The 27,248-nt window shown below is 34.1% G+C and overlaps 2 protein-coding genes across 4 annotated transcripts in view; one reads left to right on the top strand and one right to left on the bottom strand.

Annotated features, from left to right (window-relative positions):
- uif (sushi, von Willebrand factor type A, EGF and pentraxin domain-containing protein uif) overlaps positions 1 to 16,645 on the top strand; it is a 52,662-nt gene extending 36,017 nt beyond the window's left edge. Inside the window, exons 8-36 of one of the 3 annotated variants that reach the window (XM_090106155.1) lie at positions 33 to 215; positions 301 to 585; positions 842 to 1,119; positions 1,225 to 1,655; positions 1,774 to 2,090; positions 2,176 to 2,357; positions 2,443 to 3,328; positions 3,475 to 3,968; positions 4,089 to 4,302; positions 4,429 to 4,899; positions 4,996 to 5,837; positions 5,927 to 6,810; positions 6,897 to 7,276; positions 7,361 to 7,526; positions 7,617 to 7,868; positions 7,970 to 8,511; positions 8,598 to 8,810; positions 8,914 to 9,069; positions 9,284 to 9,425; positions 9,800 to 9,871; positions 10,133 to 10,323; positions 10,727 to 10,900; positions 11,256 to 11,432; positions 11,907 to 12,068; positions 12,922 to 13,046; positions 13,332 to 13,482; positions 13,803 to 14,001; positions 14,243 to 14,559; positions 15,417 to 16,645. In XM_090106155.1, the coding sequence (XP_089962281.1) occupies positions 33 to 215; positions 301 to 585; positions 842 to 1,119; positions 1,225 to 1,655; positions 1,774 to 2,090; positions 2,176 to 2,357; positions 2,443 to 3,328; positions 3,475 to 3,968; positions 4,089 to 4,302; positions 4,429 to 4,899; positions 4,996 to 5,837; positions 5,927 to 6,810; positions 6,897 to 7,276; positions 7,361 to 7,526; positions 7,617 to 7,868; positions 7,970 to 8,511; positions 8,598 to 8,810; positions 8,914 to 9,069; positions 9,284 to 9,425; positions 9,800 to 9,871; positions 10,133 to 10,323; positions 10,727 to 10,900; positions 11,256 to 11,432; positions 11,907 to 12,068; positions 12,922 to 13,046; positions 13,332 to 13,482; positions 13,803 to 14,001; positions 14,243 to 14,559; positions 15,417 to 15,448 (8,918 nt within the window). In that variant the 3' untranslated portion in view covers positions 15,449 to 16,645. Of the gene's footprint in view, positions 1 to 32; positions 216 to 300; positions 586 to 841; positions 1,120 to 1,224; positions 1,656 to 1,773; positions 2,091 to 2,175; positions 2,358 to 2,442; positions 3,329 to 3,474; positions 3,969 to 4,088; positions 4,303 to 4,428; positions 4,900 to 4,995; positions 5,838 to 5,926; positions 6,811 to 6,896; positions 7,277 to 7,360; positions 7,527 to 7,616; positions 7,869 to 7,969; positions 8,512 to 8,597; positions 8,811 to 8,913; positions 9,070 to 9,283; positions 9,426 to 9,799; positions 9,872 to 10,132; positions 10,324 to 10,726; positions 10,901 to 11,255; positions 11,433 to 11,906; positions 12,069 to 12,921; positions 13,047 to 13,331; positions 13,483 to 13,802; positions 14,002 to 14,242; positions 14,569 to 15,416 lie in introns of all 3 variants that reach the window. The other 2 variants (XM_090106154.1, XM_090106156.1) reach the window with 2 other exon arrangements.
- On the bottom strand, positions 16,539 to 25,765 carry LOC149905098 (phosphoserine aminotransferase). The gene is made up of 8 exons (XM_090106157.1): positions 25,604 to 25,765; positions 25,395 to 25,525; positions 24,796 to 24,911; positions 24,075 to 24,236; positions 22,462 to 22,556; positions 21,046 to 21,215; positions 18,751 to 19,017; positions 16,539 to 17,243 (listed from the first exon to the last, which is right to left on the bottom strand). The coding sequence occupies exons 1-8, from the start codon at positions 25,652 to 25,654 to the stop codon at positions 17,138 to 17,140; spliced, it is 1,098 nt and encodes a 365-aa protein (XP_089962283.1). The 5' UTR covers positions 25,655 to 25,765; the 3' UTR covers positions 16,539 to 17,137.
- Positions 25,766 to 27,248: the final 1,483 nt, after the last annotated feature.

Genomic DNA, 27,248 nt, shown 5'->3' with positions numbered 1-27,248 from the left:
CAGTGTAATAATATAATATTTGCAATTTCCAGAGGTGTACTGCGGTCCTGTACCTCAGATAGACAATGGCTTTTCAATTGGTTCAACAAACGTTACATATAAAGGAGTTGCAACATATCAGTGTTATGCAGGATTTGCATTCCCTACTGGACAACCCATTGAACGAATTTCTTGCTTATCGGATGGTCGATGGGAAAGGACCCCAACTTGTTTAGGTAACTCTATACGTTGAGCGTCCCATTAAATTATTATATCAATTAATTTTATATATTTTATTAATACATGTTTTTCTCTTTTCAGCATCTCAATGCTCCGCTCTCCCAGATGTACCTCATGCAAATGTAACCATTTTGAATGGCGGAGGTCGAAGCTATGGTACCATTGTTCGTTATGAATGTGAACCTGGCTATGTTCGTTCTGGACAACCAGTACTTCTTTGTATGAGTAACGGAACGTGGTCTGGGGACGTACCTACCTGTTCAAAAGCTTTATGCCCCAAATTTCCAGAAATTCCAAACGGTTTCTTTGTAGATCAAAGTAGAGTTTATATGTTTGGTGATGAAGCTCGTGTACAATGTTATAAAGGTAAACAATTACGATAAATAATTATCACATAATACAATAAAAAATATCTTCTTATATATAAAAATGAATCGCAAAATGTGTTGGTAAGCGCATAACTCGAGAACGGCTGAACCGATTTCGATAATTCTTTTTTTATTATATTCCTTGAAGTACGAGGATGGTTTTTATGTAGAGAAAACGTAAATATGTACCACGGGCGAAGCCGGGGCGGACCGCTAGTATAATATAAAATTAACATGCTATTCAATAATTTCAGGATATAAACTCAACGGACCGAGTATTTTGCGATGTGGGGCTAATCAACAATTCGATGCAGTACCAACTTGTGAAGACATTAATGAATGTCTCAGCAGCCAGTGTGATTCCGTTTCAACTGAATGTAAAAATACCCTCGGTGGTTTCTACTGTCCATGCAAAGCAGGATTCACTCCAAGCTTAGATTGTAGACCAGTTGGTGATCTAGGTCTCATTAATGGCGCAATACCTGACGAGTCCATTACCACTTCTACTCCAGAACCAGGATATTATAAAGGAGTTAGTATATTATTTATTTAGTTTGAAAATATCATATTTTATTTCTACCTATTTGAATTTTGTTAATAAGGTAACAATTTTAATGTATTTCTTTTTGCTTTAAAGATGATTCGACTTAACAATGGAGGTGGATGGTGTGGTAACAATCTCGAAGCTGGTGCAAATTGGGTTCTTATTGATTTACGTGCACCTACTATTGTCAGAGGATTCCGTACAATGAGCGTTATGAGAGCTGATGCTAACATTGCATTTACATCTGCCATAAGAATTCAGTATAGTAATAGTTTGACTGACGTCTTCAAAGATTATACAAATCCCGATGGTACAGCAGTTGAATTCAGAATCTTAGAACCGACCTTATCAGTATTAAATTTACCAGTCCCGATTGAAGCGCAATACGTCAAATTCAAAATTCAGGATTATGTTGGTGCTCCTTGTCTCAAACTAGAAGTTATGGGTTGTGCCAGACTTGACTGTTTAGATATTAACGAATGTAATGAAAATAATGGTGGATGTGATCAAAAATGTTTGAATACGTGAGTATATTTGAAATATAAAAAATATTGATTGAGTATAAATATTTAACTTTAAACAAAAAATTGGTGTCGTCTATCAGCTCTGTACAAAAAATGTTCAATTTGTATATTTTTTCAGTCCTGGAAATTATTCATGCGCTTGCAACATCGGTTATGAACTTTATTCTTCGAACGGAACGGCTGGATTTGCGATCGAAAAATCAGAAACCGGCGAAAGAGATGGTGACACTTACCAAAGAAACAAAACATGTGTGCCCGTCATGTGTCCACCGCTGGCTCCACCTGAAAATGGTTTATTATTAGCAACGAAGAGCTCATATCATTTCAGTGATATAGTTGAATTCCAATGCGACTTTGGATATGTAATGTCTGGATTTTCTTCACTTCTTTGTACCTCTAGCGGTACATGGAATGGAACAGCACCCGAGTGTCAATGTATGTATTAACTCACTGTATTCTTACAGCATTTTTAAATAATTTCTGTTAGTAATTCTTATGTTATAATCTTTTTATCTTTTAGATGCTCGTTGCGTTACATTGTCAGATGATAAGAACGATGGTCTTAAAATTATCAGAAATGATCCAGAAAGTGTATTGGTCCCATACAGGGATAATGTCACTATAACGTGCGCATCTCCTGGCCGTCAATTAAGAAATACAGTGTCGTCTTCCTTTAGGCAATGTGTATATGATCCCAAACCGGTAATTATTTATTTTAAATTCTCATTTGAAACTGAAATAGTTATCTATAGAGATAATATATTGAAAATTATATCATTGCTTTCAGGGCTTACCCGATTATTGGTTATCAGGAGCTCAACCTCAATGTCCACGTAAAGACTGCGGTGTCCCAATGCCTACGCCAGGTGCTGAATATGGTCAATACTTAGACACAAGATACCAAAGTTCATTTTTCTTTGGTTGTCAAAATACCTTCAAGCTCGCTGGTCAAACCAGTAAACATGATAACGTGGTAAGATGTCAAGCCAATGGAGTCTGGGACTTCGGAGACTTGAGATGCGAAGGACCTGTTTGTGAAGATCCGGGTAGGCCTGCGGATGGATACCAAATCGCAAAAAGCTATGAACAAAGCTCAGAAGTCCTCTTTGGTTGTTCAAGACCTGGCTACATTTTAATTAATCCAAGACCTATAACTTGTATACGAGAACCGGAATGTAAAGTGATTAAACCCCTTGGCTTGGCATCCGGTAGAATTCCTGATTCTGCAATTAATGCCACTTCCGAGAGACCTAACTATGAAGCTAAAAATATACGACTAAATTCAGTCACCGGTTGGTGTGGTAAACAGGAAGCATTCACTTATGTGAGTGTTGATCTCGGAAAAGTATATAGAGTAAAGGCGATATTAGTAAAAGGTGTTGTCACCTCGGACATTGTCGGTCGACCAACTGAAATAAGATTCTTTTACAAACAAGCTGAAAACGAGAATTATGTTGTATACTTCCCTAACTTTAACTTAACAATGAGAGATCCAGGCAACTACGGTGAACTAGCCATGATAACTTTACCGAAATACGTACAAGCTCGTTTTGTTATATTAGGTATAGTTAGCTTTATGGACAACGCTTGCTTGAAATTTGAGTTAATGGGATGTGAAGAACCCTCGGTAGATCCTTTATTAGGATACGACTATGGATATTCTCCCTGCGTTGGTAAGTGGCTTAACTAATAATAATTTACTTTTGAAAAACACAAATGAATGAATCACTGTAGATATTTTGCGATAAATAAATAAATAAAATAAAAATAAATATAATACGTCATTTGAAACTGAAATATTTATAAATTTTTCTTTCAGACAATGAACCACCTGTTTTCCAAAATTGCCCTCAACATCCTATCGTTGTTCAGACGGACGTAAATGGAGGACTGCTTCCTGTTAACTTTACTGAACCCACTGCAACCGATAATTCGGGTGCTATTGCTAGATTAGAAGTAACTCCACAACACTTCAAAACGCCTATTCAAGTTTTCCACAACATGGTTGTGAGATACGTAGCTTTTGATTTTGACGGGAACGTTGCTATCTGTGAAGTTAATATAACTGTCCCTGATTATACACCACCTAAACTAAGTTGTCCACAAAGTTATGTAATAGAATTAGTCGACAAACAAGACAGTTATGCCGTGAATTTCAATGAAACCAGGCGAAGAATAAATGCAACTGACGCATCAGGAGAAGTTTTCCTAAAGTTCATTCCGGAACGAGCTGTTATACCTATTCGTGGTTATGAAAATGTTACCGTAATTGCTACGGATAAATATGGAAACAAAGCTCAATGTTACTTCCAAGTAAGAATATTTCTTGATCACAAAATGCTTGTTTATTTTCTTAAGACTTGTTAACTTATACAATTAAAATTGTTATAATTTTTAAAATAATACTCACAACGTTAATGTTCTTTGGTATAGGTTTCTGTCCAAGCTACTCCTTGCGTTGATTGGGAGCTAATGCCACCCGCAAATGGTGCTTTGAACTGTCTTCCTGGAGATAGAGGAATACAATGTATTGCCACATGTAGCCCCGGCTTCAGATTTACTGATGGTGAACCAGTGAAAACTTTCGTTTGTGAAACTAAACGGCAATGGACTCCTACTGCTGTTGTTCCTGATTGTGTATCTGAAAGTAAGTTTACAAATTATAAAGTACTTATATAAAAATATGCATAATTTTATTCATTACTAAAATGTATATTATAGGCATGCGACTTCAGGTGAACAATGTTTAAATGTATAATTATTTATTTTCCAGACACTCAACAAGCTGCCTATCACGTTGTAGCTAGTGTTCAATATCGTGCACTTGGTGCAGTATCAAATGCTTGCTTACCGCAATACAAAGACCTACTAGCTCAGTACGATAACATTCTTAATGAAAGGTTATCCCAACGATGCTCTGCAGTGAACGTTAACATCAATGTCACTTTCATTAAAGCAATGCCAGCGCTTTTAGATGAAAATGTTGTGAAAATGGACTTTGTTTTGGCCATTATTCCCGCTATAAGGCAAACACAGTTATACGACCTTTGTGGATCAACCTTAAACCTTATATTTGACCTGTCTGTGCCATATGCTAGCGCTCTTATTGAACCCGTATTGAATGTTTCTTCCATCGGCAATCAGTGTCCACCGCTACGAGCTATAAGAAGTTCTATATCACGAGGTTTTACTTGTAGCGTCGGAGAAGTTCTTAATATGGATACAACAGATGTTCCGCGTTGCTGTAAGTATATTATCAAAAGCCTTTACTTGTTTTACTGTAATAAAAAAAAAATCATATAAAAAAATGATATTAATCAACAAAATATTTATATTCCAGTGCACTGTCCTGCTGGTACATTCGCTGGTGAAAAACAAAAGAGCTGTACCATGTGTCCAAGAGGTTATTTCCAAAATCAAGCACGACAAGGCTCATGTCTTAAATGTCCACAAGGAACATTTACACGAGAAGAGGGCTCCAAAGATTTATCGGACTGCGTACCCGTATGTGGTTATGGTACATATTCTCCTACAGGCTTAGTTCCTTGTCTAGAATGTCCTAGAAATAGCTATACGAGCGAGCCACCTTTGGGAGGTTTTAAGGATTGCCAAGCGTGTCCAGTTAATACTTATACATACCAACCAGCTGCATCTGGTAGAGACAAGTGTAGAGCTAAATGTGCCCCGGGAACTTACTCACCAACTGGACTGGCGCCATGCTCTCAATGTCCAAGGAATTTCTATCAAAATTTGATTGGACAAACGCTGTGTATGGAATGTCCAACAAATATGAAAACTGTGGGAACCGGCGCCTCTGGCTTAGAAGAATGTATTCCAGTTGAGTGTTCGAATAGTGCCTGTCAACACGGTGGTTTGTGTGTTCCCAAAGGACACGGTGTGCAATGCTATTGTCCAGCTGGTTTCTCCGGACGTCGATGTGAAATTGATATTGATGAATGTGAAAGTCAACCTTGTTATAACGGCGGAACATGCATTGATCTACCACAAGGATATAGATGCTCCTGCCCTACTGGGTATGGTGGTATAAATTGTCAAGAAGAAAGATCTGATTGTAGAAATGATACTTGCCCCGAACGTGCAATGTGTAAAGACGAACCAGGCTACAATAACTATACATGTTTGTGTCGATCTGGATATACTGGAATAGACTGTGATATAACGGTATGTAAATAATAGTATAATATGTGTGGTTATTGTAATTTACTTTAATAAATTTTTAAGGCATTTACTTAAGTCAAATATTTTTGCAGATCGACCCCTGTACCGCTAACGGTAACCCTTGTAAAAACGGTGCTTCATGTACTGCATTACAACAAGGCAGATACAAGTGCGAATGCTTACCTGGATGGGAAGGACAACTTTGTGAAATAAATACGGACGATTGTATCGAAAAACCTTGTCTTCTTGGAGCTCCTTGTACAGATTTAGTAAATGATTTCAGCTGCACGTGTCCAGCCGGATTCACTGGCAAACGTTGTCATGAAAAGATTGATTTGTGCTCTAATGAACCATGCAAACACGGTATTTGTGTAGATAAACTTTTCGTGCATCAATGTATTTGTGATCCAGGTTGGACAGGACCGTCCTGCGATATAAATATCAATGAGTGTGTAATATCACCTTGTGAAAATGGTGGAAGGTGTATCGATGGCACTGACGACTTCACCTGTATTTGCGAAGCCGGATATACAGGCAAACGTTGTCAACATACCATTGATGATTGTTCTTCGGATCCTTGTCAAAACGGCGCGAGCTGCGTAGACCAGTTAGACGGATTTATATGCAAATGTCGCCCAGGATTTATAGGATTGCAATGCGAAACTGAAATTGATGAATGCTTAACTGAGCCATGCAATCCAGCAGGAACTGAAAAATGTATCGACCTTGACAACAAATACATGTGTCAATGCAAGGAAGGTTTTACTGGAGAAATGTGCGAGACAAATATTGATGATTGCGCATCTGATCCTTGCTTCAATGGAGGCTCATGCAAAGATCAAATAGGAGATTACAGATGCGTTTGCCCATCAGGATGGACTGGAAAGCGATGTGAAAAAGACATTGGCAATTGTGAAAATTTACCTTGTCAGAATAATGCTAAATGTATTGATCTATTCCAAGATTTCTTCTGTGTGTAAGTATACAAATCAAACTAAGAACTAAAATAATACGTCTTATTTTAGAAAATAATTTACTATAATGTTATTTTAATTTTTATAGATGTCCAAGCGGAACAGATGGTAAACAATGTGAAACTGCACCAGAACGATGCATCGGAAGTCCTTGTATGCACGGTGGTAAATGTCAAGACTTCGGCTCAGGATTAAACTGCACTTGCTCGATGGACTACACAGGAATTGGATGTCAATATGAGTTCGACGCTTGTGAAGCTGGCTTATGTCAAAATGGTGCAACATGTATAGATGAGGGCGAAGGCTATTCCTGCATGTGTACCCCAGGTTTTACAGGAAAGAACTGCGATGAAGACATTATTGATTGTAAAGATAATTCGTGCCCACCTTCAGCAACTTGTATCGACTTACCTGGCAGATTCTACTGTCAATGTCCATTCAACATGACTGGAGATGATTGTAGAAAAGGTTTGTAGATAAATAGCTAAAATTACCAAAATATCAAAAAACAAATTTAATGATAATTTTCACTAACCATATTTATTTTTTCAGCTATTAGTGTAGATTACGATATGTACTTCAGCGATCCATTACGTTCAAGTGCAGCACAAGTTGTACCAATAGACACAGGCTCTGCTGACAGTTTAACGATTGCATTGTGGGTTCAATACACGCAACAGGATGAAGGCGGTGTGTTCTTCACCGCTTATGGAGTCAGGTATGTCCTATTAACAAGAATTACAATTTAATTGATTATCAATATTTTAATTATTAAATTAACAACATTGTACATTTGTATATTTTTCAGCAACTCTCACATCGCTTTGAACAGACGAACAATAATTCAAATTCACTCAAGTGGGGTCCAAGTATCTATATTCCCTGAATTACAAGATGTTTACTTAAGTTTCGGTGAATTTGCAACGGTCAATGATGGACAATGGCACCATGTTGCTTTAGTTTGGGACGGCAGTAACGGCGGAGAATTAACTTTAATTACTGAAGGATTAATTGCTAGCAAGTTTGAAGGCTACGGTAGTGGACGAACGTTACCACAATAGTAAGTAATTTTATAGTTTGTTAATGATTTTTGTCATGCATATAAAATAAAAATAATGAAAACAAAACGTAATACTAAAACATATTTCTTTTTTATTCTAGTGTTTGGGTGACATTGGGTAAACCTCAATCTGAAAATCCAAAGGCATATACTGAATCTGGATTCCAAGGTCATTTGACTAAAGTACAAGTTTGGAACAGAGCACTTGATGTAACAAATGAAATACAAAAACAAGTCCGAGACTGCCGAACAGAACCCGTCCTTTACAGTGGATTGGTATTGACATGGGCTGGTTATGATGATGTATTTGGTGGAGTTGAAAGAATTGTTCCATCTCATTGTGGTCAAAGAGTGTGTCCAAATGGTTACGGTGGCGCTAAATGCCAACAATTACAAGTTGACAAAGAACCTCCCAAAGTAGACCGTTGTCCAGGAGACTTATGGGTAATCGCTAAAAATGGATCATCGTTAGTGAAATGGGATACACCTGCATTCAGTGACAATATTGGAGTTGTAAAAGTATTAGAAAAATCGGGACACAAACCGGGTCAGAATCTGGCATGGGGAGCATATGACATTGCTTACGTCGCTTACGATGCCGCTGGAAATGCAGCGACATGCACCTTCAAAGTAACAGTTCTGTGTACGTATATTAAACAATTTGCTGCCACGACTTATATATTTCGTTAAAATTTACATACAAATATAATAAAAATATTAATATTTCAGCTGAATTCTGTCCTCCGTTACCTGATCCTTTGGGCGGATACCAGTCTTGTCGCGACTGGGGTGCAGGAGGCCAGTTTAAGGTGTGCGAGATTGCCTGTCGCGACGGCCTCAGGTTCTCACAGCCAGTACCACCCTTCTACACTTGCGGTGCTGAAGGATTCTGGCGCCCAACTAATGACCCGACGCTGCCTCTCGTGTATCCTGCTTGTTCACGTATGTATTATTCAATGAAAATAAAAAAAATATATTTTTTTAGTTGTTACATCAACTACCTAACTAACCTTTAAGTTCGTTAAAAATGAACTTTTAATTACAGCTGCTACACCTGCTCAACGCGTCTTCAAAATATCCATGTTGTTCCCAAGTTCGGTGCTCTGCAATGACGCAGGTCAAGGAGTGCTTCGACAGAAAGTACGCAGTGCCATCAACCAACTTAATAGAGATTGGAACTTCTGCTCGTATGCAATTGATGGTATGTTTATCCCAAAATTTTAACCAAAGTTTATGATAAAAACCATCGAATGCATGTTATTTTATAAATATAAATTTTCCTATACAATGTATGTAATAAACCAAACTCACATTCACAATAGATTTTACCAGTAGTACCTAAACCAATGCGCCAATCTTCTTTAGTAAGAAGTCAATAGTCATATCCTATGTTACAATTCTTTCATTTCCCTCAGGAACTCGCGAGTGCAAAGAACTCGACATTAACGTAAAGTGCGATCACCGAGCGAATAACCGACAAACAAGACAAGTATCTACCTCACCAACTGTAAAATCTGAAGACACTTATGTTTTGGATGCTATCATACCAGTGGAAGAGTGAGTAGTATTTGTAAAAAAAAATATATGCTACACATGTAGAATGTATAAATTGAATTTTTTGTAGATTTTCAGGTCTGTGGTATTTATTCTTTTATAACAGTAATAAATACACTTAATTTTTAGTGGTGTTGGAGTAGTCAATAGACATAGATTTTATAAAGTATGTAGAACTACGACACCTAAAATCTAATGCTAAATGATAAAACCTACCAAATGTAGATTATGATAGCACTATTATAAATTACAATAATAGTGAAATAACTTCGAGTGCACGTATTTGCACAATGTATATTCTTTATGCAAAAATACGATAAATTTATTGTCTAAGCATGTTTCTTATACACTATTGCATGTTTTTATCTGGCACATAGGACTAGAAGCAACAGGGAAGGACGTCAAGCCGGAGATACATATAGCGTCGAAATCTCATTCCCAGCCGTTATGTAAGTTTCTCACTAAAATTGCACTTGCACTTATTAGTTATATTACGTATACATAGATTTTAAACCTCTTTTTTTGCTATATAGTTGCTTATTATTAATGCTTAATATAATAAAAAAAAAATTGTAGATAAAGGGAAGTAAAATAGATAAAGCAATTTTATAAATGCAAAACTTTCAGTATATGTATAGCTATTTTACTCGAAAATTCCATTGATAACAAACCGTAACGACTGAGCTTAACCAGCATTTCTCAACTTGCAGCGACCCAGTTATCCACAATGGAAACAACGAAAGATCAACTGTGAAACGACTATTGGAGAAACTAATTCTCGAAGACGAACAATTCGACGTGCGAAGTATACTACCGAATACAGTCCCCGACCCAGCGAGCTTGAAACTTGAATCGGATTATGCCTGTCCGATGGGACAGGTCGTAATGGCACCTGATTGCGGTAAGCGAACATTTAAGTAACATTGTTTAGAACTCAGAATTACGATCTATCCACATTATTTTGCGAAAGCTGCAAGTTACACACAAGTTATCTTTTACATAAACAGCTATCATTGTTTGTTCGTGTTACGTAAAGCAGAGGCGTAGTCGTAAGTAACGACGATACGTGAAACTTTATAGCCGTAAACATGTGTTCGAAATCCAAGCCTCCGCTTCGATGTTTTGCGAATAATGTGTTGCACATATTTCATATCTTGTACGCTCGCTATGTTATTCAATCTACATGGAAAATCGAATCGCATCGATTATGAGCAAAAGCTTCACAAATTCTAGTTCTATCATATTTTCTTTCTTGCTTTCTATCAAATTTAAATAGCTGAAATTAACATCCACGTATAATTTAGTGTCATGTGCTGTGGGCACTTTCTTGGACGCGGCAAGCGACACCTGCCAGCCGTGTCCATCAGGCACATATCAATCTGAAGCCGGCCAACTACAATGTACCCCGTGCCCTTCGATCGCTGGCCAGTCGGGAGTCACTCAATCTACTGGAGCTAGGAGTGCGGGAGATTGTAAAGGTAAGAGCTATAATTCTATACATATCTAAGAGAACTTTCTGTTCAATAAAAGTTACGTTGAATAGCTTTCACATTTTTAATTGGGAAGACCAACAGCGCAATATTAAGAGTTATTAATCATTACAGAATAGCCAATTACAGAATTCCACATTTAGGTAATGTGAAACAATACATAATTGATATCGCGCTATACAATTAATATGTGAAACAATTATTTTGTTAATGTGAATAACTTTAAGACTAGTAAACAAAATGCGATATTATTGATGGCCACAATTTACATAATTTGTTTATATATTGATAATATAGTTTGGAGTACAAATCAAATGAAAACTAATTTTACACTTTTTTATAGAACGATGCGCTGCTGGTAAATACTACGATGCCGATGCTGAATTATGCAGACCTTGTGGTCACGGATCATACCAACCGAAAGAAGGAGCATTTTCGTGCATCGCTTGTCCCAGAGGACAGACAACGAGAGCCACAGAAGCTGTATCTGCAGCGGAATGTAGAGACGATTGTCCATCAGGTAAGGATAATTTTTAAATAACAAAATATCCGGCTAAAAGTTTATTGTCTTCACTAGATAATAAAACTAACTTAACACCGGTAGAGAAAGTTATACGAATAGAGCACTTAGCCACAACCCTAATGAAAACTTTAAAGCGTAGTAATATTTCAACTCTAATTGTATTAAACAGAACGATAATATCAAATATATGTATAAAGATATAACTGTTAAAAAATACTTGATAATAAAATTCGTTTTTGAACACAAAGAATGCGACACATATCGTTTTCGAATGCAAGTTTTTATTTTGTCATGCTGCGTTTTCTTGGCAGCTTCCAAACATCCGCAATGAAAAAAAGAATAACACCAAAATATAAAGTTTCGTTAAAAATGATTTACAAGACAATCTAAAAACCACATAGTTAGTTAGTTGGATATATTTTTACGTAATTTTTTTCGATGTATTTAACGCTCACATAATTCTGTTACCAGGAGAGCAGCTAAGCAACGAAGGTGGTTGTGAGCCGTGCCCGCGTGGGACGTGGCGCGCGAATGGCGCCGGGGCCGCGTGTGCCCCGTGTCCTTCCGGCACTACCACACCTCAAGTGGGCGCTGCTTCGCCCGACCAGTGCTCCTTACCAGTCTGCAAGCCTGGTAATTATTTATACCCATTTTATATCAAAACCTTACTCGTTATTTTCATTTATTTAATATAGTAGGATGAATATGGCGGTAAATTTAACCCATTCGTTAAACTTACAAAATTTATTGAAGCACTTAGATATTATGAATATTGTAGACACGATGATACAGCTGAATCAATCACATCAGAACGCCACGAAACTTTAATCTATTAAAATGATATTATTTATGCAGTAGTTAAGCTTAAGCGGACATGAGCCAAGCTGCATCACAGTATTTCACTTTATGAATGGTATTACGTCCGAACACTATAAATATATTTTAATTTAATTACACAACCGGTTTGTTCGAAATTAAATTCGCAATACTGCGATTTAAATGCTGTTTGTATTTCTAAAGCCATGAAATGATAATATCAGTGAAGGAAATTAATGAATTGCGTTCGTTTATTAGTTCATGTGTTGAATTTTCACTAAAATAAAACGGTCGTAAAGGGACTCTTTAACATGGACAAAACTGAGCCGTTCATAATTAATGAAACTGCAACAAGATTCGGTGCCAAAAATTTAACTCGATATAAACCGATTGCATTCATTCAGAGTAATTCAGTTATTTATTATTTCAACTGGGTAATCTTATTTAACTTGTATACTCTTAGTTAGTATTCATGCTATGAAATATTTATACTGAATTCTCTATTAATTCCATTGTCCATGTTGTAAAATTTATTCGTGTTTGATTTGACATGCTTTATAAATTATAATATCTACAATATTTTCATCGGTTTAATGTAATTTAAATATATGTAATATAATATCTGGAAACGTGGATCATGAATAAACAATATTCATTACCATAATTTCAGGATCATACTTGAACGCAACCCTGAATACCTGCATACAATGTAAGAAGGGTACATACCAGTCAGAAACCCAGCAAAATCAATGTATCCCGTGCCCAATCAACACCAGTACTAAAGAAGCGGGAGCCGTAAGTATTTAAAAAAAAACTTCAAATTAAAATTTGTTCCGTTAATACTCCAGCTTGCATTCATTCTGAAGTAAAGCATAAAGTAAAAACTGACTCCTATCGAAGATATCTTTTCATCTATAAATAATCTGCATCGTCCAGGAACAAAAAATAGCCTATGTCACTGAGATTTTCTAATGCTTTCTACTAGTGAACGCAAACAATATAATCTTCCCTCTTTAGAATATAAAAATAGATAATTCTCTCGCACTCCGTCAATTACTAATGATCGAATATTTCTTGCAGACTTCAGAATCGGACTGCACAAACCCATGTGATATGAGCGGACCAGAAATGCATTGTGATACAAACGCTTACTGTCTTCTCGTACAAGATACCAATGAATTCAAGTGTCAGTGTAAACCAGGATTCAACGGCACTGGCAAAGTGTGCACAGGTAATTATTTATCTAGGTTTCCTACCTACAGAAATCTAATCTAAATTCTAATGAACAGCAAGAAGGTCGAAAGTTTTCTAATTCAACAAATTAAATCTAAATCCTCATAAACGTTCTTCGGCGTAATTCGCCAGTACTATAAATACACACTAATGTAATTGCCACACCATTTGCATAAGTGGCCATCTAGAAGATGAAGGTACTTGAAAACAATGTTAGGGGTTTATTTTATCCTGAAGAATTGGGATCTTAGATAGGGTATTAGATCTTCGGTTTTATAGGCAAGATTTTTATAGTAAGCTTTTGATTTTCATTTTCAGATCTATGTATCGATTTTTGCGACAACGGCGGTGAATGTGTTAAGGACGCTCGTGGTGAACCTTCATGTAGATGTACCGGGTCCTTCACGGGTAGACATTGTAGGGAAAAGAGTGAATTTGCGTATATCGCCAGTGGTGTCGCTGGTGGTGTCATCTTTATAATATTCCTTGTGCTGCTTGTATGGATGATCTGTGCCAGGTACTATACTAATACTTACGAGTTTATATTATGTGTAGAAATGGCATTATTTCCAAATGTGAAAGTTCAGGATCAAAAATTGTACAGAATTTTATTTATCAACTAATGCAAAGCTGTAGCTTAAACTTAACTTTTTTTAGTTTCTGCAGCGTATACACGCAAACTGATATTTCTTTAGAAATCGGACTATATCTTTCTTCCTATAATATTTATACCTATAACTAATAATATTTTCCTCCAGATCGTCAAAGAAACGGGAACCAAAGAAAACGCTAACGCCAGCTATCGACCAAAACGGTTCACAAGTGAACTTCTACTACGGAGCGCACACCCCGTACGCGGAGTCCATCGCTCCTTCACACCACTCAACATACGCTCATTACTATGACGACGAAGAAGATGGCTGGGAAATGCCTAACTTCTACAACGAAACATACATGAAGGAAAGCTTACACAATGGGATGAACGGAAAAATGAACAGCTTAGCTAGATCCAACGCTAGTATATACGGCACGAAGGAGGATCTATATGACAGATTAAAAAGGCACGCATACCCTGGTAAGAAAGGTCAGTATTTGGAGCACGCAATGTAGTGCGCACTTTATATTCTATCGCAGCCGTTCACGATTAGCTTGTAGTTGCATGTCGTAGATCTTATTTCCAATACGTATTATCAATACTGTTCCCCTATGTTCTATAGTGTAATGTTTTTCCCCTATAATATTATTTATGATGCTAATTAGTTACGCCAATATTAATAAATACGCTTCTATTGTAGAAAATATATTAAGATAGGTTTGCTTAATATGCTTAGCCTGAGGCCCGAAAAGTGTAGTCATTATTTTGTAAAATAGTTTCATTGATAATAGATAATGTTACCAGCTTAGACCGTAGCTAGATATGATGTTTTTAATTGTATTAATGATAAAGATTTGATATTCAGACACTATTTACTGCAGATAATAATTTTCTAATCAGATTAATTGGCTGTTGCTAAGGCAAAAGATAACTCATAATTTCAAATGCATCCATTTATTAATTTCATAAAAAGTAAAGACACTAATTATGGTTGACTTTGTACCAATATAATTTTTCAATTACTACAATAATTATAGTGATTGAAATCTAGTAGAAAAGTTTCAATCTAAAGGGCAACAAAGTAAGAAGTTATAATTATAAAAAACCTAAGTATTAGGAAAGATAGTAATATCTTCAATGTATATTCTCCTACGGTTCTTCCCTTTTATAATTTCCCCTTTTCCTACACTTAATTATTAGCCTCTGCTTAAAAACAATTTACTGACGTCACAATCACAACAAGCAAGTCCTTATAAACAATGACTTACATCATATACATGATAATATGAAGCACAAATGTTTTAAAACAAATAATAATGATGCAACATTACTTACAGATAAGAGTGACAGTGACAGTGAGGGTCAGTAAACAGCAATGGACTGCGTTTTGTCGTATTCTGGTCAAATTTACATAATAATATAGTTTCGTGTCTCGGTGAAACTTATTTTTTTTAATGTAAACATGAAATGATTCTCATAGATGCTTATCATCTGTAAATTCGCTTATAATGGTGCTTCTTTATAATCTTTAATTCGCTTTCCCTTTGTCTCTTACTACAAAATTTCGTACCCATATCATGACAATGTAAATACTTCGTCATCTATGAGAATTGTTGCGTGTAAGCCGAGATGTTATGTAGAATTTTGTACTCTGCTAGCTTTATAATTAGGTTTAGTTTAAATAACAATGTGTATTAACACACTCACTGTTTTACCCCCACCAAATGTTTTAATCCCTCAGTCACAAATACGCATAATTTCGTCTTATTTCCTTCCAAAACAGTGAATGTGTTGATGTTCGTATTATATCAACGAATCGAATGCTCAAGTATTTTAGGCAAATAATGCCATATCAGACAAAACAGGGCGTTAAATTTATGTGACATTCCAATAAATATAACTTCGATTTTGTTATACAATTTATTAGTGTAAATATTATTTTATAAAATATTTGTATATTTATAAACCTCATTTTATTGTCTTAGAATTAACTGATGAATTGAAGTTTTGTACATCGATAATATTTCCAAATAATAACGAGTATGTTATTGAGAAACGTTTTTTATATTTTTGTATAATAATGTGGACTGTACTTAATCTATTAATAATTCAATTTAGGTATGCGAGTATTTTGTATAGATGGGTTGTATAGTTTTAGAATTATATACAAAACAATGTATTTTATTTTTACTGTAATATACAATTTTATGATAATTTTAATAAATAATCAAGTGATTATATTATGTAGCCCAATTATTAAGTTTAGTTTATTCTCACAAGGGTTTAACCGGTCTACACTGATGTTTTTTACAAATAACTTCATAACAATAGTTTTAATTTTTATAAAGGTAAAATTTGTATTAAAATATACGCACCCGCCTTCGTGAGATAGCTCGGCTACTCAAAGTTAAATTTAAATATTATTTCAATCAATTTCTTATTTTTATACAGAATAATAAAAAAAATACTCATCATGTTTTAGTGGTCTGTATTCCATCACAATAATTACCACATTAGATATTAACAGTAAATAATTTTACAAAAAATAAATTAAATATGTATTTAAGTGTGTACTTTTATTTATTGGACCCAATTTTATTAGCCTTTGAATTTTAAAATAAATCAGTATTATTCTTAAAATGAGTATATTTCTTAAAACAGTAGAAAATTTGTATAAACGCTGTAGGTATAAAAATTACACTGATTTTGCAATACCTTAGCACAACTATAGATACATACAACAAGTATACAGTAGTTAATTCTACTATGAATATTTTTAAACATATCAAAAATTCTAAATACAAATACAGTCATAAGAAAATACTAAAATACTTAATAATGTACTTACTTAACTTACAACTACAAACAACGAGAAACTAACGCATTTTCTCAAAATATTATTAGAGAACAAGTACCTGTAGATAGATAAATTGCGCATTGAATAAAACCATACAAAAATATAGTTTATTTTATTAATATCGATAATCTAGTTCTATTCTTGAGAAATTGCGTAATTTTCCAAGTTGTATAAACAAACATACAAAAAATAAATAACATTTTACTTGGCGTGCTTTTTGTAGAATTCAGTCATATATTTAACTAAAACTTCTACTTCCTCGACAGTAACTGCATTATATATTGAAGCGCGAATACCACCAACGCTCCTGAAAAAAAAAACATCAATTAGACTAATCCCACAGAACATTTAAAAGAGATCCTTATCCAAATTAAGTATCCTTTTTTTATTTTTCGTTAGTACATAAAAATTAGCCTGGTCATGCACTTAATTTAATGCCAAACTTAGCTACATTTGAAACATTTAGAATTTTTAGCAATTTCAGGAAAATAAAATATAATATCTATTTATCCTTTGGCTTATAATAGTCCAGACAATTGGTCAAAGACTGCGTTTTACGTGTCATATAAAATCGTAATAATTTAAAATTTTCAAAATAACTGTAATTTTAATTTATATAGTAAGTAATAACTGTAGAAAAAATTCGATCACTAGGCAGGATTCGAACACGCGTCTTTCTGCGTTATCGGGGCGACGCCCAGCATCTCTGACACCGGTAATTTTACTCTTATTATTTCAAGGTCCAAAAAGGAATAATATATTCCTTATCCTATTTTTATTAGATCAAATGAGCTTTATTTAAAACTCACTCATCAAAAAGCGAAAAACAAGTCAAAATTTGTTTATTTTTCTTGTTATAATTAGTTGATACCCCGAGGACAATATGAAGGACAACAAAGGACAAATCGTAAAAATCCCTGTATTTAATGTTCCGTTTATAGACATTATAATACGTATCGTTTTACGATTCGGTTCTGCAATCGTAAACAAAACGTCAAGGACAAGTTCGGAATAAAAAGGTATCAGTTTAACAAAAGAAGTGTGGTTGTTTTTCTTTTAACAATTTGTTTTTGTTTCATACTCTACTCATATTTATTTCTTACTAGCTTTCCACCCGCAGCTTCGCCCGCGCAGTCAAAGAAAAACCCGCATAGTACCCGTTCCCGAGGGATTTCCGGGATAAAACCTATCCTTTTTCCCGGGGTAAAAAGTAGCCTATGTCCTTTCTCGGATATCAAAATATCTCTATACCAAATTTCATGCAAATTGGTTCAGTAGTTAAGGCGTGATTGAGTAACAGACAGACAGACAGAGTTACTTTCGCATTTATAATATTAGTATGGATTTTCTTACAGAGATTTTCTTGCATTTGCTTTTTTTCAATTTTCGCTATAAAGCCCTCTATCATCAAAGTAAAGTCCATTCAAAGTGGGTTCAATCGTTCTAAATGTTACTCGGCACTTTCTTGTACAGACGAACAAAAATAGAATACAATTTTATTTTATATCTTGGTATCAACACAAATACTATACCTACATAGTTAAGCATGCTACATCCAGCATCTTTGTCACATCACAATATAACATAAAACATTATCTATAAAAAAAGACGGGTTGCACTCCGGGAGTGCCGGCAGAAGTGAAAACTTGATTATTAACGTTCAGCATGTTTGATATTTTGGAATGGTATCCGTCTTACGCTTTTTCGATCATGTCACGTGTCCTGACGCGAGTTTAAGATTTTATACCCATTACAGAAAAAGTGTTCAACGCCGCTAAAGAAGTTTTCACTTCAAAATATAAAAAACAACTTACCTATGTCCCTTCAACTGAATCAAGCCCAGAGCTTCAGCGCCCTTCAAAAACTCCTTTTCTAAAGCCTCATCACCTTTATCCGAACCAATTCTAAACGGAACATTCATTTTGCTTCTAGCGTTCTTAGCGACTGGTGCGTAGTAGAAACCATTTGAATTCTCTATTAAACCGTAAACCATGGATGCCTTCTTTGCTGCCAATTCGGCCATTTTGTCCAAACCACCTTTGGATTCTATCCATTGCAGGCACTTGCCCATGACGTAGATGCTGAAAGTAATATTTGATTCAACATTGGAATTCTAGGTAAATTTAAGATACTAGCTATGCCCCGCGTATTCATCTGCGGGCAAATTCAAGTACCTACTTCTAGCTCATTTGTCATTCTTAAAACCTATATTACTATAAAGTTTCATCCATGTCCATCCAATAACTGTTCGTGAATGAGTAACAAACACATACATCCATCCTCAGTCCTCACAAACTTTTACATTTATATTTTATATACTATAAGAAGACAGGACTAGCAATTTATTCTGTGGCACTAAGTCTCGTGATGACCGTTAAATATAATTAACATGATAATCGAACATTGACCTGGTCGCGGCAAAAAATGCCCAGTTTATTTGCTATTCTTCCGTATTTTTAATAGTCTTGATGACATTTTTGGATAAACTAGATCATAGATCATATTATTATAGATCATCATTGGATAAACTAGATGGAAGGCAATCTAAAATAGTTAAGGTAGGTTAGCCGCATTCTGTCTCATCATACAAACCGCAAAATAATGTAAATCGAGTTAACTCGAATCTGATTACGAATGTGGTTATTACGAGTTACTATGGAAATGTAAGCAAATCTATCGCTAAATGACAGCTTGTCAGTTAAAATATATGAGTAGGTAACTCAATTATTTATAGAAAATTCTTCAGCAGAACTTCGTTCTCATATATTGGAGCAGTTACAAAGTAATAGAAAATCACAAATATAATCTGAATAAACAATACAATTTTACTGTGTTATTTAAATAAATTATTGTTGTGTGCGTTGAATAGTCTTTATCCTAATCCTATCTAATTACATCATGTTACAAGGTTATCATAATTTCTGTACTTAAATTTAATGGTATCCACAATGCTATAAGCAAAATCGAACTAAATATAAATAAAATATTTGCGAAAATTACAGCATATTTTATTTCATCACCTAAACATAAACTTCAAAAGATAAGAGTAAGCCAGTTAAATACCGCTTTTAACCGGAATGTGAACAATGAATAATAATTGATAACGCAATATTGATAAAAATCACAAGAAACAACTGGGTCAAAGAGCGTTTATTATTGGCACTACGTAATTTTCCCACACAATTAGAATGATTAAATTTTTAATCATAAATTGTAGAAGATTTATACGAGAACATAATTATTTCTATTAAAAGAAACGCTTTGTGTTTGTGCATGAGATAAAATAAAAAAGAAACGAAAGAGGAATTTTTTTATAGTATCCGTTAAATTAATTTTGCTGGCTTCGGACTATTTTATAACAATTTGTCATATTATATTATCAGGCACTCTGTTATTGGTATTATAAAAATATGTAAATCCAGGTTATAAGCTACTTTTGTACTAATTGTATTCAACTTTCATAATAATATTATGGCAAAAGTAAACTGCTGTGAAGTTTGAAATTATACATAGTTATACATTTAATATGAACGTTGAACTTAAACTCCTAAAAATTGCCTTTCAACTAATTAATGATTCATGTAAATATTCGATTACGTTACGTGATCCAAGTTCAAAGATTACAAGAAAGACAAAACAACGTCTCGGGGTCGGGGGAATTTTTACTTGTGCATCAAAACGTCATTAGTTAATTTATCTTGAGATAAAATTTTTTTGTTTCTCCGGTCATTCATTTTATCAGTAAATTCGTTTCAGGTTTACTTTTATAAGTATGATTCCACAATGTTATCCTTTTCAATATAACATTGATATTGGATTACAAAAATAATATTTTCCTTTCTCCTTCTTAAAAATCTTTAAAGTTAATCCCAAGACTTCCTAAAACACTCATTATTCGAGATACAATTGCACGCAGACCTATATTTTTTCTACAATTTCGACCTAGGCTAATTCATTAATACACCCAAATCTTTCTTTAAAGTTATAATGAACAAATCAGCTCACATACATCCACTAACAATGAAAGCATTACACAACTTTTTAGACAGTCTTCTACAATAATAAACAATTCCTAACCGGAATTTTAAACAAAAACATAAATAACTTACGCAAACATAGGCGGAGTATTCAAAATAGAATCAGCTTTAGCATTCGCAGTCCAGTCTAAAACAGCGGGACAAATTGGTAGCGCTTGGTTGAGAAGGTCCTCCCGTACTATGACTAGAACTACTCCTGACGTTCCAATGTTCTTTTGAGCACCCCCGTATATTACTCCGAACTGGTTAGAGAAATATAAATTGTTAACAAAAAACCCACACTTGAGTATATTAATTATGTTATGGCATTTTGGCAATCTGGAGATATTATGGAGGTCTGTTAGGAAATTTCTAACATAACGTTATTAAATAGACTTAAGTGTGTGTTTTTTTTGGCAAATGGCTCCAATGGACTGTATTGATAAGGCACAAATCTTAGAAAATCTTTGACGTATTATTGATATTATTACGCATGGTAGGATAGTATGTTATAGATTGTAACCACCAGAACTGCACCAGAACGTAGATACCTCATACTCAGAACAAATAAGATAAATAGACGGATACAAATTCAAAGATTCGCATTTACATATATGCATTTTTACAATTTGATAACAGCACAGAAAATTAATAAGTACGGTACGTGATATTTCAGATTCTGAGCAGCTTTAATCCCGGATTACGGTACAATATATGCATACGTTGAAGATGAAATATTTTATAATACAAACATCTCAACAACGGAAGAAAACCCACCGGTCTTTAAAATAGACATCCTATTAGATCAAGTAAATACCTTCAAACCCTTTATAGAGTTTGCACTCTTTTTAAATCAGGGAATACGAAACTGTATTCATTTCTAATGTTATTTTCTCATTTTTATGTGGACTATAGTGGGTGTATCTAATTTTCTTCAAAATATTGGATATCAAGTAGGTAGTAAATAATCAACATCTGTCTGTTATCGGATACAGTTATTTTTAGTGAGCGTTTGATGATAACAGCTATCAAAAATAATAATATTATTATGACGATTGTCACGCCTCACGTGTTTCGAGCTTGGTTTCGAGTCAACAAATCGACGTTGTTGCTACGATGTATTGAAATTTTGCTATAATAATATGAACATTAACTTAAATTAGCTTTGTAGAGGTAGATAGAAGTACACTTCTGTAAGAAAACAAAGCTAAAACTTTATACGACATAAGTTCCACGAACTTCAAGATTGTAATAATCGTACAGGCAGTTTTTCCCGGGAAAATGGAAGCCTGTAGGTATTCTTTGAAATCGTTGTTGTAATGGAAAATTATTCCTTTATTGCTTTTGACCGCCTCCTCGGTATAGAAGTTAATGCGTGGTCGTAAATCTTAATGTGCTAATTTGATTATCTACTTGAAAATAATTGATCAATGAAAAAAAATATGTCAGTTGCATTTGTCCCAATTAACAATAAACTGAAATTGTTTTAAATTTTTAATATCTATTTACCTTGGACACATCCAATTTCTTCGACATAAAGTTAGAACTCATATCAGCAACTAATGGCACTCCCTTTGTATCCGGAATGAAATCAAACTCAACACCTGAAACAAGTAACCATATAAACGATAAATAATATTCTATCCTTAATAGGGATTCAAATATCCTGTTTGTTTTGCAATATGTTACGTCATGGTATGCGGTTACTAACTTTTACGTCTTAACCTCGGATACCTCGGCTAAATCTATTTTCCTGCAGTTCAAATACACGGGAACTTATAACAGTTGATATTATTTTAGGTGGATATGTCACCGTCATCTGGTTGAATATGTTATTTGATTGAATGACTAGCGCGTTCATTGAATGACGACATTTAATTGTTATGAAAAGTAATTCAATCAAATATCAGATTCAACCAAATTACTACGACATATATATTGTGTACCTCTAGATGGCCTCATAGTACAGTGAAATTTAACAAACAACCATAAAACGGTTTTCAAGAGAGGAGAGAGAGAATTGATGTTTAATTCAGAGGCTAATAGAAGTCGCTAGTGTCCAAATTTGATTTCTGAATCTTCTAATTTTCATTTTTAATTATTCAAATACTTATTAGGTTCTTACAAAGAATATTCATTAATGATAAAAACCCCTTCTAATACAACTATCACTAGTTGTTTCGCAATAGTATTCAATAGATTACCAATCTCGCAAACATTTTATTGGCGATGAAGATAAATATAAATTTTGTTATCACACAATATGATAAGGCTTGTAAATAAGTAAAAATAAATAACATTCAAATAAGGCAAGTATTGCATACGATCGGATATATTTTGTATTCAATTAAATAGGTATGAAGCGTTTTTCCATCATTTTTATCAAAATTAGTCCAAAATATTTTGCTGCAGTTTCAAAATTATTTCAATACTTCGTCAAAACTGCATTCGAATATTTTTTGTAAAAGGTATAATCAGGTACAACAAATTCCAAACTAGATTTTTATAAAATAAATGGTTCCAATAAAAATACCTATATGTAAGTACATATATTTAAATCACCTGCAATAAAAATGAATTATTGCCAGTTCACGATACCCTTTCCTAAAATTCGATCGTGTTTTATATTGCTATAATATTTTAAATTTGAATTGTAATAGGACTGTTTTTTGCGATAGATATCTGCTACTTAAGCAATAATAAAATTTTTATTATTAATACCAAACTACAAAGGGATTAGATAGCTATTGACAAAATCGGGAATCACGAGGAGTAATGGATTAATATCTTTTCTATTCAATAAAAAATAATGCATAATTGCATGACATTGACGGTTTAATGAATTATGACGTGCTGAATTAAACATTTTGAATTATTCTGTAGTGAAACAATACAATTTACTCCAGTAAAATAGATTTAACTTCCACTTCACCAAGATCTGTAAGATTATAATTGGCTAAATGCTCAAGCAAATCAGCAACAGTCCGAAATAACTCCCGACCTTAATCTAAATTTACTACCTGAAAACTTAAGACTCGACCATTTTACAGTTCTAGGAGAAACTGAAGTGAACTGATACAAAATATTAGTTCTAGAACGTTCTAGAAGAAAAGTTAACGTACCGTGGATAGTTTCGTTTCCACAAATATAGACGTATGAGGCATTAGGGTCCAGGTTCCAAGTGGATTGGTCTGGGATGCCCTCATAACGATCTGTTGGCGGCAAAACCATGTTCACTTTGCCATATTTCTTCGCTTCTTTAGCCGCCATTGCCGACCATGATCCTGGGAACAATACGCAGTTTTAATTTTTTATATTAGATGTGTAGAAATTGGAATTAAATTCAATTTAGGAAAACTTGAAAATTCTGAAAATATAGGAAACATTAAATCTTTGAATGATGAAATAATATACCTTGGTTATATAGAAATATAATAGATAGAATATAAGATTTGATGCAACCCTTAAGAAATACAATATTTGAAAATTGAAATGATGCAAATTAAGAAATACAGTACGATAATTATTGGCAGTTATATTAATATAAACTGGCAGTTCTATTCACTTGTGCGATCATAGGTTATCACGCCTGGGTACAAACCTAACCTACATCAAGTAGGGCTGGACCGATTTGTACGATCCGTTTATCAGATTCGATTATGGCACCCCAACTAATACAATTAGTAGAAATCATCCGACAAACTTTACGTAAAATTATAAGAAGACGGAATCAGAGTAAGGGGCTAAAAATCAGCTCAATGAAGGTTTCAAAGGCAATTCAAAATATTAATCCAAAATCTATCACATATCAAATATTATGAGTCCGAAATATATTTGACTTACCTGTAACAACGTAATCCGCAGTACCCGTCCTTGAAATTAAATTCATAGGTACAGCAGCAAATTGGCCCTGACCACCACCAGCGAGAAACAGGATTTTGTAATTGCTGGGTACATTTCTGCAAATAATATTACGACTAAATTGTATCTGATCCTGTGGAATATCTTGTTTACAGATTTTAACTGAAATCTATGTAAAGTATAATAAGACTATTACTTCTATTTTTTGTGTAGTTTATTTTCTATGTTTATAATATGAGGATGCATAGAATTTTACAGTGTCTCAATCTATATTAATTTTAAGGAAAATCTAGTAGTTAGATCACTTTAAAGCGGGAAAACAATTTCCACCATTTATACTATTGATGTAAAGACGGCGTTATAAGGAAAAAACACACACCTTTTATTTGTAGTTGTTCTATTGTTTAAACACGAATCGATTGTGTTTATAATAATTTAAATATCGGTGGGCATTTCTACACTTATTTGCATATGTGCCTAATTTATATAATTTTTTATATTCAAATGCTAATTAATTATTTAAATGAACAGCGTATTTTGATATTGTAATATTTTCAGTAAATAGGACATATTTTACTTACAACAGTCTTCTAACAACATTTTGTATCTCAGTATTAAAGGTCATATATGTAGACGACCGGTGACTGGTCTCCATCAAACTTATTCCCGATCCTTTAAAGTTTGTTAACTCCTCTCGTATTGCTTCATACACCTATGAACATAAACTTGTAAGCTGTATCTATTTGTGGAATAATTTAAATTATTTCAATACATTTCAATGGGTACTTACATCTTCAGGCATTTTCGCCGGGCCGGCACCAAAATTGTGAATTTTCGGCATATTGAAAATTTATGTAATTTGACGCAACCACTCACTACCTCATACAAAAGACAACTGGTTTGCGTTGATATGTGAACCGGCGTGACTGGGGACTGTGGCACACTATCACACTATGACTATATTATATGTAATTACGTCGCTCGCACAACGCTTGATAAAGAATTTTAATCATTCATTGACAACGGGCGGACCAAATAGTGTCAAGTATTATTTGTTATCGTTCATGATCATTGATTTACTAGATATAATGTGTTTATTCATCGAAAATATCTATTTAAATTTTGCTTTTAACGCAATCCTATACTTAATACTAGCGACCCGCCCCGGCTTCGCACGGGTGCAATGCTGATACTAAATACACTACAGAAAAACTGTGAACGTTGTAGGTATATAAAAACATAACGGCCCGCTCCGGCTTCGCACGGGTGTAAAATATATAGCCGGGCGGCCGGCCGGTACCGCCGCAAACGCTACGTCCCGCAATTTTTAAATCTGTAATATCTTCGAAAATATTCACTTAAATCATACGGTGTAAAGGGCCATATAGATCTATAATTAATGAACAATGTATTCAAGGTATTTAATTGGTTAAGGATTAATGCTGTTTTAGTTAAAATCGCTTCGAAAATTAGCCATTATTTTGTCGTAAAAAGTAAATGACAAAAAAAAGTTATTGTGGGTTATCCATAAGAGATAGACATATACCATCATGGACTTTTCTGTAGACCTTTTCAATGTGTATAATACTTACAATATACACAATGTGTACAGTACATTATTTTGATAAAACTCGTAGTAGGCCAGTGGAAATTAACATTAAATTCGCAAAGCACGATGTAGATTTGAATTTTTGGTATGTTGTTTGGATCAGTTAGGGTGATGTAAATCCCAATTTGCAACTTCGAAAAAGTTGTGCTCGCTGCGCACCACGTGATAAACTGCGAAAATTTTGGACTTTTTTCACTTTTTGCTCTAAAAGTCATAAACTATGCGTTTCCGACAAGTATGATTCAGTACATAAATTAAGGTTATTAAATTTGCAACAATTTAAGCCTAACCGCAGCTCTCTAAACCTTATAACGACTAAACTGTGGCCATTCGAAGATGGTTCATTTTTCCGGAAATATTGAAATTTTTAGTTTTGCTCCCGTTTGAAGCAAAATATTGGCAAAAACCGCTCGTTCTATGAGAAGTTCGTATAATAAAGTTGTAGTGCATTTAATTTTCTTTCATAAGAGCATAGAACAAAGTCTGTGAGACAAATATTTCACACACAATATCTGAAAAACAAAAGGAAGGTAGAAATAGATTTTTAAAGAATTGAAACTGAGAGCATATAAAATCATAAAAAGAATAATACTTTTTTATTTGCAGGATAGGTAATTAACAAAATTACAAAATTTGGGAAAGTAGGAAAAAAGATTATACGCAAATAATAAACTGCGAAAATTTTGGACTTTTTTCACTTTTTGCTCTAAAAGTCATAAACTATGCGTTTCCGACAAGTATCATTCAGTACATAAATTAAGGTTATTAAATTTGCAACAATTTAAGCCTAATTAAAGCTCTCTAAATCTTATAGCGACTAAACTGT

This window comes from Colias eurytheme, chromosome 10, assembly GCF_061535395.1.
Source record: "Colias eurytheme isolate Ceu_HAF_F1 chromosome 10, ilColEury1 Martin Lab GWU primary, whole genome shotgun sequence".
In the NCBI taxonomy this organism is placed as follows: domain Eukaryota; kingdom Metazoa; phylum Arthropoda; class Insecta; order Lepidoptera; family Pieridae; genus Colias; species Colias eurytheme.
Note: the sequence above shows the minus strand (reverse complement) of the source record. Positions and strands in the feature narration are given on the sequence as shown.

Excerpts from the sequence above, each read along its gene's own strand:
- LOC149905098 (XM_090106157.1), bottom strand. The coding sequence starts at position 25,654 with ATGCCGAAAATTCACAATTTTGGTGCCGGCCCGGCGAAAATGCCTGAA. Across the intron at positions 25,526-25,603 it reads CGGCGAAAATGCCTGAAGAT|GTGTATGAAGCAATACGAGA; the intron begins GTAAGTACCCAT and ends TTATGTTCATAG. Across the intron at positions 24,237-24,795 it reads TGCGGATTACGTTGTTACAG|GATCATGGTCGGCAATGGCG; the intron begins GTAAGTCAAATA and ends TATTGTTCCCAG.